The sequence below is a fragment of the Manacus vitellinus genome, unplaced genomic scaffold (genome assembly GCF_001715985.3).
Source record: "Manacus vitellinus isolate BGI_N305 unplaced genomic scaffold, ASM171598v3 scaffold_35_pilon, whole genome shotgun sequence".
NCBI lineage: Eukaryota > Metazoa > Chordata > Aves > Passeriformes > Pipridae > Manacus > Manacus vitellinus.
In genome coordinates, this window is record NW_021940498.1 from 2,820,231 (window position 1) to 2,832,786 (window position 12,556).

At 38.7% G+C, this 12,556-nt stretch overlaps 1 protein-coding gene across 1 annotated transcript in view; it reads right to left on the reverse strand.

Moving 5' to 3' along the window:
• The window catches only part of CRYBG3 (crystallin beta-gamma domain containing 3), a 73,676-nt gene that overhangs the window by 20,696 nt on the left and 40,424 nt on the right, over positions 1-12,556 (reverse strand). The window contains exons 8-14 of the mRNA XM_018077036.1: positions 12,144-12,283; positions 10,729-10,843; positions 9,850-9,885; positions 8,653-8,786; positions 6,745-6,871; positions 2,088-2,230; positions 404-530 (exon numbers count right to left, since the gene is read on the reverse strand). Of these exons, the coding sequence (XP_017932525.1) occupies positions 404-530; positions 2,088-2,230; positions 6,745-6,871; positions 8,653-8,786; positions 9,850-9,885; positions 10,729-10,843; positions 12,144-12,283 (822 nt within the window). The remainder of the gene's footprint in view (positions 1-403; positions 531-2,087; positions 2,231-6,744; positions 6,872-8,652; positions 8,787-9,849; positions 9,886-10,728; positions 10,844-12,143; positions 12,284-12,556) is intronic.

Here is a 12,556-nt window from a genome sequence, read left to right on the forward strand (position 1 = left end):
AATAATAAAAAAATCAGACTTCTATTACGCAACAACAACATAGGTCAGATAAATTCTCAAGTATTTTTATATCCATTATTGATTAGGCATTATAAATTACTATGTTTTAAAGCAAATTAATCTTTCCCGGCCAGGTTATTCTTTCCCTTTATGCAGTCTGCCAAAGAGAAGTTCTTCTTTTGAGGTTTCCCTGATAATTTTCTCAAGATATAGAAAGATCCACAGTGTCCATTTAAGTCTGAACAGACTCATGATGTCATTTACAAGGGTCTTTAAGTTGTTTCCAAATAAACAGACAAGTTGTTATAATGTGGGCTGTCCTGTTTAATTATTATGGAATGTCCTGGACTCCAAAGGCCTCACTTCTTTCAAGTTTCCCCCTTAACAAGTTCTGGTAACTCACCAACTTCACAGGTCGAATTGACATGATGATTTTACTGGATCCTCCCCAGTCAAGGAAGCATTTGTATTTTCCTTTCTCCAATACATATTGCTCTCCACAGAAATATTTCTGCTTATATGCCACCCACCTGGAGAATGACACAAAAATTAACCCCAAACCATCACATTTTTCTGTGCAGTCTGATGACAATGCCAGCAAGTTAAACGCAACAAAAAGCCCATCTGACAGACAGTGCAACATTAAACCCAAGGAGACAAAACTGTCACACCTTTGATTTTCTGCTCTTAATTTGCAAACACTGTTTGACAAACACACAGCTCTGGGTCTCTGCCTTTCCATCAAATATACACTCAACATGAGATGATGCTTTTCTCAGAAACAAGAAAAACACAAAGGAAAGAAATTTAGTTGACAAGTTTTCGAATCTCTCTCAACTGAATATTCAGTATCACATAGTTCTGTAAAGCATCCCTTCAACTGTTGTCATGCAAGACTCTGGGAATGCTACTGCATTGAACTTGTCTCACAACCCTCAGGATTTTGCAGTTCTCACTTGTATCCCTCCTCTCCAAACTGAGTTGCAGCCTTTCATTCTTGTATTTTATCCTCGTGAGACACTAATAATCAGCCCCTGTGTGAGTAGTTCCAAGTCCCCCACTATTGCTCCCCATCCTAAATTTGAAGCCTTCTTAGTCTCACTTAACAGCTGCTGAAACCTATCACCATCACCATTAGGGTAGGTATGACAATGTTAATATTGTACTTTTAAAATTACTATTAAAAGTCTGGAATTTCAACCCACAATTCCATAGTGCTATTTTCCCATAAATCTTTTATGTTTTAGCATTTGATATTATTTTTCATGCACAGTAACCCTGCCTTCCATGTAATAGCCTACTCCATCATTCCCATGGAGTGGGTGACTCCCCTGCTTATCCTCCCTGTCAGTCTCTGCAGTATCTGCTGGATCAGAGCTGTTATTTCATGCCAAGCATTCTAGCTCCCCCACATTAATTTTTAGGCTTCTGGCACTTTAGAGTTTTGTCCTTGCTCCATCAGTTAATACCACATATGTCTGTCTGTCAACAGACACTGCAGGTGGTCTAATTTACCTTTCTTACTTATTTTCTTTCTTTTCTTGTTTATTTTCCTTCTGAACTTTACATATGCACACCACATGTTAGCCAGGTCCACCCTGTAGACTGTACCAGCTTGAGCCAGCTACTCTTCCACACCTCTTGGTTTAACCCCTCCTTTTAGTTAAAACAGTTCTATAAAATTAAAACATTCAGTGCCAGCAGTCTGACTTTCTTACAAATACAGCACACCTTATCCTTTCTATAGAGGCTCTACCTGTCCCAAAATCTTAACATACCTAAAATCTCTCTTCTGTTTTACTCCCAAAGCTCCTTTATAATGAAACTACAGTGACACCTCTGGAGGAACATCACAAGCTTTGTCTAGTAACAAGAATGTCCAGATCCAAATCAAGGTACAAGCATGAGAGCTACAGAAAACTAAAGTTATTTTTTTCCCCTTCCATTCACCAAGGAAACATAAAGAAACATTTTTCTCCTCCAAATGTTTACCACCTGTAGCACGTGAAACACATTCTGTCAAAAGATGCACCCAAACTTGCACAAAGATACTGAAGAGTTCCCTCCATGTATTTCAGTAGACTTACACTCCACTCCTCACAAGAATAGATCTCATCTCTGGGCCAAATCCAGCCTTCTCCAAATCCGGGATTTCTTCATTGGTGATGTCTAATGCCTTCCCATCTTCATCATCAGACTGAAAAAGTGCCACTGATGACTCTATGAAATCCTAAGAGGCAGCAAAGGAGTCAGAAGACAGGCTGTCACAGTTCAGCAACACTTCAGAACAAAAAACATTTTGGAAAAGAGTTACAGCCAGAAAGACAGCGTTTCATAAAGCACTGAAGGGACCTGGATCCCTTCTGTGGATCTTTAAGGGATATTTTGGCATCGAAGTTCTGTAAAAACTGGCAGCCTGGCAATCTGATATGGACTTCAGTGGTTTCCACTGAAGAGATAAAGAACCTGCTGCCCCTCGGCACCATCCTTTCCTCTCTGAGGATGACTGAGAGTGCAAAGATGCCCATGTGGGCAAGAGAAGAGTTGTGGATCTTCCAACAACTGATCTTCCAACAACTTCAAAAATGACTATTCCAAGTATCATCACGACTACAGTTTTTTACTTCAAGTTCTCCTTCCTCATCCCTTCCCAGCAACATGGCAATAACCATGGAGAGGAAAAGACTGGGCAAGATCACCTTTCCAGCATGAGGGATTTGTACTTTTTGGATACATCCGCGGCATGACTAATCACTACAGCTATTAATAAATCCTGCTTAACACTGTCATGTTCCCTCTTACATAGCTGTGTGACACTGCTCTCTGCTATCAGCTGGCTTAGCTCCCTGACCAGATTACTTGCAGAGCTTCAGATTATTTGAATTTGGGTTTCAAATCTTCAACTTTTTAACCACTTAGAAATTCTAAGCGCGCAGTTCAGTCACTGCTTGGGAAAACAGAAAACAACAATCCATTCACTTTATTCCTTTAACTTTTAACATAAACCATGAACTGAATTTCAGTGTTTCTCAAACATTCAGCAATGTTACAATAAGTTGAAGCTAAGTAAGTGTTTCGAACAAGAAATAAAGGCTATCAAGCAAACAATGTGGCTGACAGAGATCCACAAACATATGAGGACACCATAGGAATTATTACACTGAATACTTACTGCTGTAGCACTTCAATGTTACCAACCAGAGAGCAATATGCTGCAGGCTACACTGAGAAAACAAAAACTTATAACTGTCAAAACCCACTTGGAAATTAGGGCCAGACCAAAGATGCAGCCAGACTCCTTTGGCTGGGCTCTTTAGAGGACAGGATACAATCACAAGGAATTATGAAAACTAACTTTAGAACAAACACTTGATGTAACTCCAGCTCTCTGCATTGTTTACAGGACACTAGAAGGTAATGGAACAAATTATGTAGTAAAACTGGTTTTCTTACTAAGTTGACCACCTCCTTCTTTAATTTATTTAAACAGTTGCAACTATTTCAGGTATACACTAGAAATTAAAGTACCAGGTCCGACAAAATCATCATGAACAACTGCAGCTTCAGACTACTTTTCTGGAAAACAAACAAACAACCAAACCAGTGCAGTATTGGTGCAAATGGAAAACAGCTACTCTTAACAGTCCTAAAGCAGAAACTTTATAAAAGTACCTGAGAAGTCATTTAGATCAAATCTACACAGAATTTCTTTGACTACATTTAAAATACTGAAATATATTCACAAGTCAAATTACATTTAAAGCATGTTTCAAATTCAGTCATCATTCTTTCCTGCCTAAACTTCCACTACAGTTTCTCTTACAATAAGCAATAGGAGAAATACTTCTATAAGAAAAGACTTTCAGAGCGAGGTAAATCATTGCAGACTTGAAAACATTAGTGGGGAAGCTCCAAAGGCAACATACTCTGAAAAAGACTCAGAAACTTTGCTCTTTCACTCAGCCATGGGCAAAATCCCAGCTTCACACATTCAACTTGACACCGAAGAAAAGAAGTAAATGCAACTGTCCCCCAAACCAGCACAAGGTACAAACTGCTGCCTGCCCTCAGGAACAGGCTCTGTATTTGACTGTGGTGTGTTCAATATAGATGCTGATAATGGAGCTTGGCAGTAGCTGGAAAAAACCAATCCCACAAGATCTTTCTGTCTCTGCTTTCAAAACACTCCCCAAATCCCCACATTAGCTCTCGAAATACGTAAGACAGCTAAAACCTGGAAGCTCTTGCAGTGTGCCTGTGAACATCTTCACCAGCAGCAATCCCTTGTTTGTGTGCAGTGACTAACCTTCCAGATTTGTCAGGAAATGAAATTCCTGCCTCAGCTTGACTGCAGCCACTGCCATGTGTACAGAAACAGGGGTTGGATTTTCCTGGTGCTAACAGGCTCTGGTGGAACCTGTCATGTTGAGTGTCATGGTGCAGGAATATCTGAATAGCTTTGCAGAGCACTAAACCCCATTGAGGGAGCTGGGACTGACACAGGCTAATGAGGAATGCTGTACCCTGCTCTCTGAAGAGCCTTTACGTGCCTCTGGACCACACTCCCCGCTCTGGGAGCACAACACAAAGACATTTGATCCGACTCTGCCTGCAGCTGACTCAGGTACACGAGGCTCATTAGCTTCAGCTTCAGGCCCTGTGAGCCAGGCTGAATTGTTTTCAGGTCTGGGCTGACCTCAAAGCCAACACAGCCAAGGTCACCTGGTGTGATGCTCCAGCAGAAAAAATACAAGTCTGGCTGAACTGGCCCTCCATGAGACACTGTGTGCATAAGAACAGGGTCAATGCCCAACCCCACTCCCTACTTAAACGGACCATGAGTAATGCATGGTCATTTCACAAAATCCTAAATCTTCTAGAGAGAATCTTAAATTCAATTTGACTAAACCAGAATTCTAGGGAAGGGCAATAAAGTTCTGATATGTAGGAACACCGCCCGTTGCTTCTCCTGAGGGAATTTCCAAGGTTATGGAGAAGATCTTGTACATTTGCTGTTATGCACACAGAACTAGTTTTGGATTTTTGCCCAGGTCCCCTTGAAAACAAGAGCTTAGTACTAAAATATTTTTAAAATCCTGACCTTAAGTATCATATACAAAGTCAGGAAGGGGAGCATATGGCAAGCCTGAACACTGACACGTGTGGTGCACATCGGAGGGAGGCAGGCAGGCAATTGCTGGTCAAGCCAAACAACAGAATGCCAGTGCCCTTAGTCATTTTATTGGCAAGCAGCTCATTGCCTTTAGTTATGCTACAACCTGAGGAAAATTGTTCCCTGCACTTGTATTTTATTAAATATTGACACATATTTATATGCCAGTTTGAATGATATATGTTGATTTATGACTGCGAATGATATACATTTTTAAAATGTTTATGAGTTGAGTCTTGCCAACTCTCCCAGGTGTGAGTCAAATTGAATACATCCATGTATGTGGAGGGTCACTCTTACTGGCCACACACATTAATTTTAAGCTTATATTTACGACCTTTGCCAAGACAAAGATCTAAAAAGATCAATTTAACTTGCTCAAGTGTCCTATGTATAGCTGAAAAATAGAGAGAAACTAAGATTAGTCAGTAATTGAACAGGATTCTGCATATTCAAAATTAAGAATCTGAAGAAATTTCCTGCCTGTTTTTTTCTCAGAAACCTGAAAATAAATTATTTAAAGAAGTATAGTTTTCTTCAATTCAGTTTATTCTCCTATCTTTATTTTAAGTTGTATGATAGATTCTGATTATAAACACAGCTTTTGCTAGGTGCCTTTCATAAAAACCAAAGCTGCAAATTGTGAATTTAAGTATGGCCTTCTTGGGTTCACATAAACTTTTTATTTTTAAAAAAAGGTAATGACTGTTGAGACAGCAAGTTTGCTCTAAATGCCTATCTTCAATCTTCACAAAATTCCTGGCTCAGGAATATCACATCTCCTCAGATGAGGAGATGAGTAATCTGAGTATACAAAACTGAGTAATATCAGAGTGAACAATCTGAGTCTCAAAAGGAGCCACTCTTTGCAGTTGTATTTAAAGTTCACAGAGTTCCCATTATAATGAAAAAAATCTTCGAACCCTCAAACAAACAAACAAACAAAAAAACCCAAACCAAAGGAAATGACAAAGAAGTTCTAATCCCATGTTTCCCCATCACTAAGAAGTCTTTGCCTCCAATACTGGACTCTTACAGATAGTTTTTATTATTATTTCATCTTTGCCTCCACTAAACCCATTTTAGCAGCAGGGATTTTTTTTTACCATGATTATTTTTGCTGCCAAAATTTTCTGGCAGAAAAATCACAGAGACAGAGGGTAATGCTGTTTTAAGGCTTGTAACAGCTGCTGTGTTGAAAGCTATTTTTATTTTAATAAAGAAGTACACTGTACACTTAGGCACGTTATGCTTTTAAGAAAATTCTGTTAGATTCAAATAGCTTGAAGTGCAGAAGGGAGGCCTTTGGAAAATCTGGCAGGTAGACAAGGAATTCTGCACGATATACTTTTTCTGTATGAGCATCACAAAGATTATTTAGGACCTGCTTCTGCTTTGCAATGTATGCACAGTTCAGCCTAAATTTCAGCCAGCAGGAGAAGAATGAGAATAAACACGGGCAAAAGATGGAATGACTAAGCCCAAGACAGCTGTGCCATACACAAAGAATAACCTTTCTCTTTATGTACAGAGCTGTGCATAATTTGTGTGAAATGCATAGGAGCACTTACAGCCTGGAGGAACCGGAAAGACAGCAGGGCACTGTCAGCTCCCCCCCAGGAGTGTCTGTCTTCATAATCTCCCTCCTCCAGCAAGTACTGATGGCCTTTGTAGCGTTCCTTGTCATAGGCAACCCACCTATGGCACAACAAGGGAAAGAGAAGTCAGTAAGAGGAAAACAACTGCACACACCGTTTTCCAGAACAAATGAAAGGGGAAGAGAACATCCCAGGAACACTAAAATGAGTATCACAAACTCAGCTGATGAACAAAGCAATGCTTGTTTGAAACCACAAACCAGCAACCCATGAAGTGTTTGTTCTTTGTGGATCAAAATCCCCCCATGTGATTCTCTATCCAACAATAGTTTATTCATGTGACACTTCTCCATGTGCCTCCTCTCAGTCAGCCATATTCCCAACCCCAATATTTGGTACTAGAGAGACTAATAAGCAACCAGTTGCCAAAACATTCCAAGCCACCAATTGTCAATGATAAAAGAAATAAGCAGTAGATATCTTCAGTGGATTAATAAACAATGAGTTTCTACCCTTGCTGGAGCTGATGGCAAAATTAACAGATTTCAACAGAACAGAATTTTGCCTGCTTGTACTGTTTCCTGCTCGAATCCAAAACCAAAGACATATAAACAGACAAGCAAATTGAATATATAAAGTATACTGCATATGGAATATCTTTTAGCACTAAATGAACAAAACTTTTTAAAAGTATTTTAAAGAAATAGATAAGGTTCAATTAAAAGAAGGTATTTCCATACCAACTTTGAAATCTCTAATAGAGTTTAATTTGAAAAAGTGCTTCCCCCTCCTTCTTTCTTGTAAGCATTTTTTTTTCATCAAAGCTCCCTTGTAAGTATTAGGGCTGCTGTACAAATTCTGTTGGCACTGAATCTTGGCAGGCAGGGATAGCTTTACTTTTAGTACCATTTGGTTTACATTAATTCAGCTGTTTAGGTTACCGCAGTACTAAAAATAAAAGCTGCCACAACAGACAGAACAATGATTTTTAATAACTTGAGGCTTCCCAGATAGTGAATACACAATGCATTTATGAAGAGATTACTTGAGGAGTAACAATTAAGTTTGTTTTTAATTTAGTGCTCATAAGATTCTGACGACAGCCTGAAAGGATGTATGTTATTCAATCTTTATGGTGAAATAATAACATGGAAATCCCCCAAGGAACAAACCCAAAATTTTCTAAAAACTGTGTTATTACCAAGGTCTTTGGCAGAAGGTCTTGGGAGAGGCTGGAAGAACAACATGAGGGGTTGGCAGCTCTCTAGAATAGCTGGTGCTGAGTCTGCCTTGTAAGAGCCCACCTGAGGACTGTGTTACACAGCCCTGTGTTATATGACACGGAGAGGGCAGGGCTACAACAAATCAATCCAATGCCTCAATAAAGGAAATTAATAGTAGATTCTTAATTCCAGACAACATGCAACAGGTGACGGAGGAAAACCATTAAGACAATAAAACAGTTTATATGTTTCAGAGGTATTAAAATGCCAAACTGAAGAACTAACCACACCTATCCAAGGTGATTTCAGCAAATTAAGTAGAGACTATCAGAAGTATAAAGCAATATGAATAAAGCTCTGTGAGAATGCTCTCATTAAGGAACAAAGTGGCCTAGTTTATTGATATCCAAATTGTAAACACTGACTCCACACCTCTCACACACTTAGCTTTATCTTCCAACATTCCCTCAGAGAGATAAGCCATATGTAGAGGTAGTTGTACCCAAGGGTGAGGCTTGACAAAAGAAACATATACTCCTTTTTTTTCAAAATGTTTTACCTGTGAAAAATTCCAATCACCACTTAGTTAGCACTTCTAAGCAATTAGTTATGCTTTCCTCCTTTAAAATAAATAATTATAGAAATGAAATATACTTACACTCCACCAATTACACGTATTGATCCAATTTCCCAGAACTCTTCTTCGCCAGCAAACAGTGCTGGGACAGAAGTGACATTTTCTGAAAACTCTTTGGACCATCCTCCAAAGTGGGTTTTCTCATATATTATTATCTAGAAAACATGAAGTTGAACAATGACCTAAGTATGCCCTGAATAGTAATTTGAAGTTTGTGTTTATGTACTGCTACAGTATGTGGAAGACCCATTTTCCCCCCTCCATCACTACAAAGAAAATTCAGGATTGCATTCCTCAGCCCTTCTGATTCCTGGGTGCTCTGAAAGCTGGAGACCCTATTTGGGTTTACATGGGCTTGTCAGGCTATTTGCAGACATTTCCAGACAGCAGGATACTTATTTACATAACTCTATACACATAAATGTACTCTCCAGCTACACGACTATGATTTATAACCTGTAATCCTGTGCCTGGGCAATGAATATTAGCCTGCAGTGAATCCTACCTGGTCACAGGTAGACAGATGGAGCTTAACCCTTCAAAAGTAAATGAGTGGTCTTTGCCTGTACTTTGCTAAAGTTACTTGAATGACCCCCTTCAGGTTTCTCATCTGCCCAATCGAACAGATCAGCTACTAACAGTATTAATATTTGTTGCAGTATTTTAAAAAACTCCTAAGTTGTGCATGTATTCGTACAATTAAAAGTCACTTAAGGCATTAGCATTTTTGTGGAGAACTAGAAAAAGGAGAGAGAAGGAGAAATAACTCTGGATTAGCTTTCTGCTCCTCAGATCACAGAAGGATCACGGTCTCACTCACGACTCATACTGGGATAAGGCATAGGAAGGAATTCCTGCACCCTTCCTCCCTTTCTCCTTCTTTATTTTTAAACTTGGTATGTTAAATGGGAAAATCTCTCCTGATCCCTTAACCATTACAGTAACTAATGTGTCAAGTCAAAAAAACTGGTTTTATTTTGTAAAAGCTTTAAAATTCTTCTATAGCAAATTGATGTTCTGCTAATGTGAAAAATGAACTACTACTGCTTTTACAACTCATGAAACACTGACTTTGACAGCATTAGTGAATTCTTCTTCGGCAGCCAACACTGAATACTTAATCAAATGTCATATACCCAAGAAAAAGAAAACAGCTTAAATAAAGGCTTTATATTTCAAATGTGCTGGTATTTTATTCTCAGTGTCCTCAGTGCTTACCTTGACATTCATTGGCATTTGTACCTTCAGTCCACCCTAAAAAAAGATGGGGAGGAAAATAGGTATTTATATTAAAATTGAAGTGACACTTTGACACATATTTTACAGTACTACCAGAGTATGAAGTCTTTGTAATTATATTCACCATTTTCAGTGCTGGCCATATAAAACACTAATTTAAATACTTTGATATTTCAAAAGGGCAGGGACACTATAAACCTGACCTACAAACAAATCAGTGCATTGCTAAGTCTGTAAGGCTGAAAGCAATTTAAAAATATTCCTTCATTGTCTATTAGCAATAAAAGGGAAATAATTTACCATGTGTTTTTAAACTAATTTATATTGTCCAATTTTTAAAATTAGCTTTTAAAGCTTTGTTGTATGACTTTCTTAAGCACAGACTGTAGAGCTCCAAGAAATTATAAAGACCAGAAGAGAGAGAAAGCTGACATATTCATGGTCAAAGAGCAAATACAACAAATTTGCTCTTTCCATCTTCTCTGGAAATTTCAGAGAATGATGTTCTGTGAGGGAATAAGACACCTCACTTGAGGGACTACAGAGACCGTTATTAGGTCTTATTTCTTTATGGCTTTTAAACTCTCTCCCTGTAGGCTTGCTATGTATACAGCAGAATTATGTGTTATACCCCTTCACATTCTTTCATATGTGTTGTCTATTAACACAAAAATTAGCTGCACCTCCCAAGATTTTTGTGCAATCTTTGGTCAGAAGAATATTACACTCCTTTCTGGTCTTCCATTCCCAGAAAAAAGGAACATTAGAACCCAAGTTATATTTAGGTAAAAACCATTGGGGAAGCAACAGTAAGAAAAAGGAAGGCACACAGTTATTAGGAATTTGTGAAGTCCTCACCATTTTTAAAGGACGCAGGGATTTTACATCTGCTGATGGAATTTCGGACGGCGAATCGCATTCTTCCAAAACCATCATCTCTCCCTTGTAATTAAAGTCTGAGTAAGCAAGCCATCTATAACAGTCAGGATAAATGACTCATTAATCTCATTAATTAGATGACAAAGATTTTACTAAAATTATTTTCCTTTTTGTACTCATAAGAGCTAGATACTGTTTTAGATACTGGCAGCACATCAAAACAAAGCTGTAGTTGAATACACTGGCAACATCACTGCTAAGAAAATCTCAGATAGTTTCTCTCAGTCCAAGTTAAATATAAATGAAAGAGAAGAAAATTACCAATTTGTTCACTTACTTCAAAAAGCCATTTTGGTATATTATGAGTATACAAAAAAAAGTCAGCACTGAGGATAAGAATTGAATTTTCACCTTATGAACTAAAAGGCTTCTAACATCAATCCCATTTCATTTTTTTCACTGGAATTTATTAAATTATGATGATTTACATCACTTCTTTGTAAAGCTACTGTAATTTTGACACGAAGATTAAAAATGCTGAGACTCCTTCAGACTGTTTTACATGGAAAAGAAAGCTGAACGTAGAAGTTTGACATAGGCTTAGGAGACCAAATAAGGAATGGAGGAAGAGGCATTGAGCCACATGAGAGTGATTTTCTTAAAGCTACACAGATCATAAGCAGTTAAAAGTTATACTAAGTCTGATCAGAACTAAAACAAGACTCTGTTTTTAATTCCTTCACCACCTCAAGCCTCACAGACATATTGTAAGATTGTGGGAAGGACGACTTGGCTCATGTGGAAAGGCAAACTCAAAACTCTTTTAACAGAACTAATGTCATTCTGCAATGATTTATGAGAAGAGACACAGAACTCCCAAACTTCAGGAACTGTGAAGTGTTGGCCACTTACCCAGGAAAGAGCCTATTCTGCTCAATACAGGAAGTGTTGGGCTACCAAGGGGCCTGTTTCATATTGCATCACCTCTCTCCAGAATGTCAGGATATGGCTGCAGCTTGAGAAATGCTTGGGTGATGTAACAGTCATTTTCTGGTATTCAGCCACAGTGTTATAACAGGGTGGGTGACTAGGGAGACAGTATCTATTCTCCAATGAACTAAAAGCTGAGCTGCTTCTATTTATAAAGCTACTCAAAAACTGAATTACAGACAACTTCTGCCAGCAACTAGGAAAAATGCCTTCAAAAATTTGGTTCCACTACTAGGAGCCCATAGAGCACAGTGCTGAAGTGCAGAGCTGGGAATATCTGCTGTATGTTAACTGATTTGTAGCAAACCCCCCTAAATATTGTTCAGACTTCTGACTGACTTTCATCCCATGATGTTACTCCTCTACCTGCTGGCAAAATGCTCTTAGAAAGGCTCAGTACTCACACTCCTGACTTGACCCTTACGTAAGGGTGTTTCTCAACATCCAGCTCTTCTAAATTGGGAATTGCACCCTGTATGCAGATAGGAAGTCCCTCTGTACTTCCAGCTGCCAGGCAGAACTCCACCTCTGGAACACCACAATCCTGTGGAAACAAATCAAAGGGTAAGGTTGCGTGGATATCCACAGAGTCTGTCCCTGAAGAACTGAGAGTGCTTCCTTATTTTCTTCCCTCTGTCTTCTCACCCTTCTAACATAACTCCAGGTTTCATATGATGGAAGGGGTTTAGCTTTTTAAAAATGGAGACTGGAATTTTTAGAAAAGCTATGGGAAGTAAATTTCCATCTCCCAGTAACTTTTGAAGAAGAACTGTGCATTTATGCCTGTCAGGCTACTTTCAAAAAGGTCAGTTTAAAT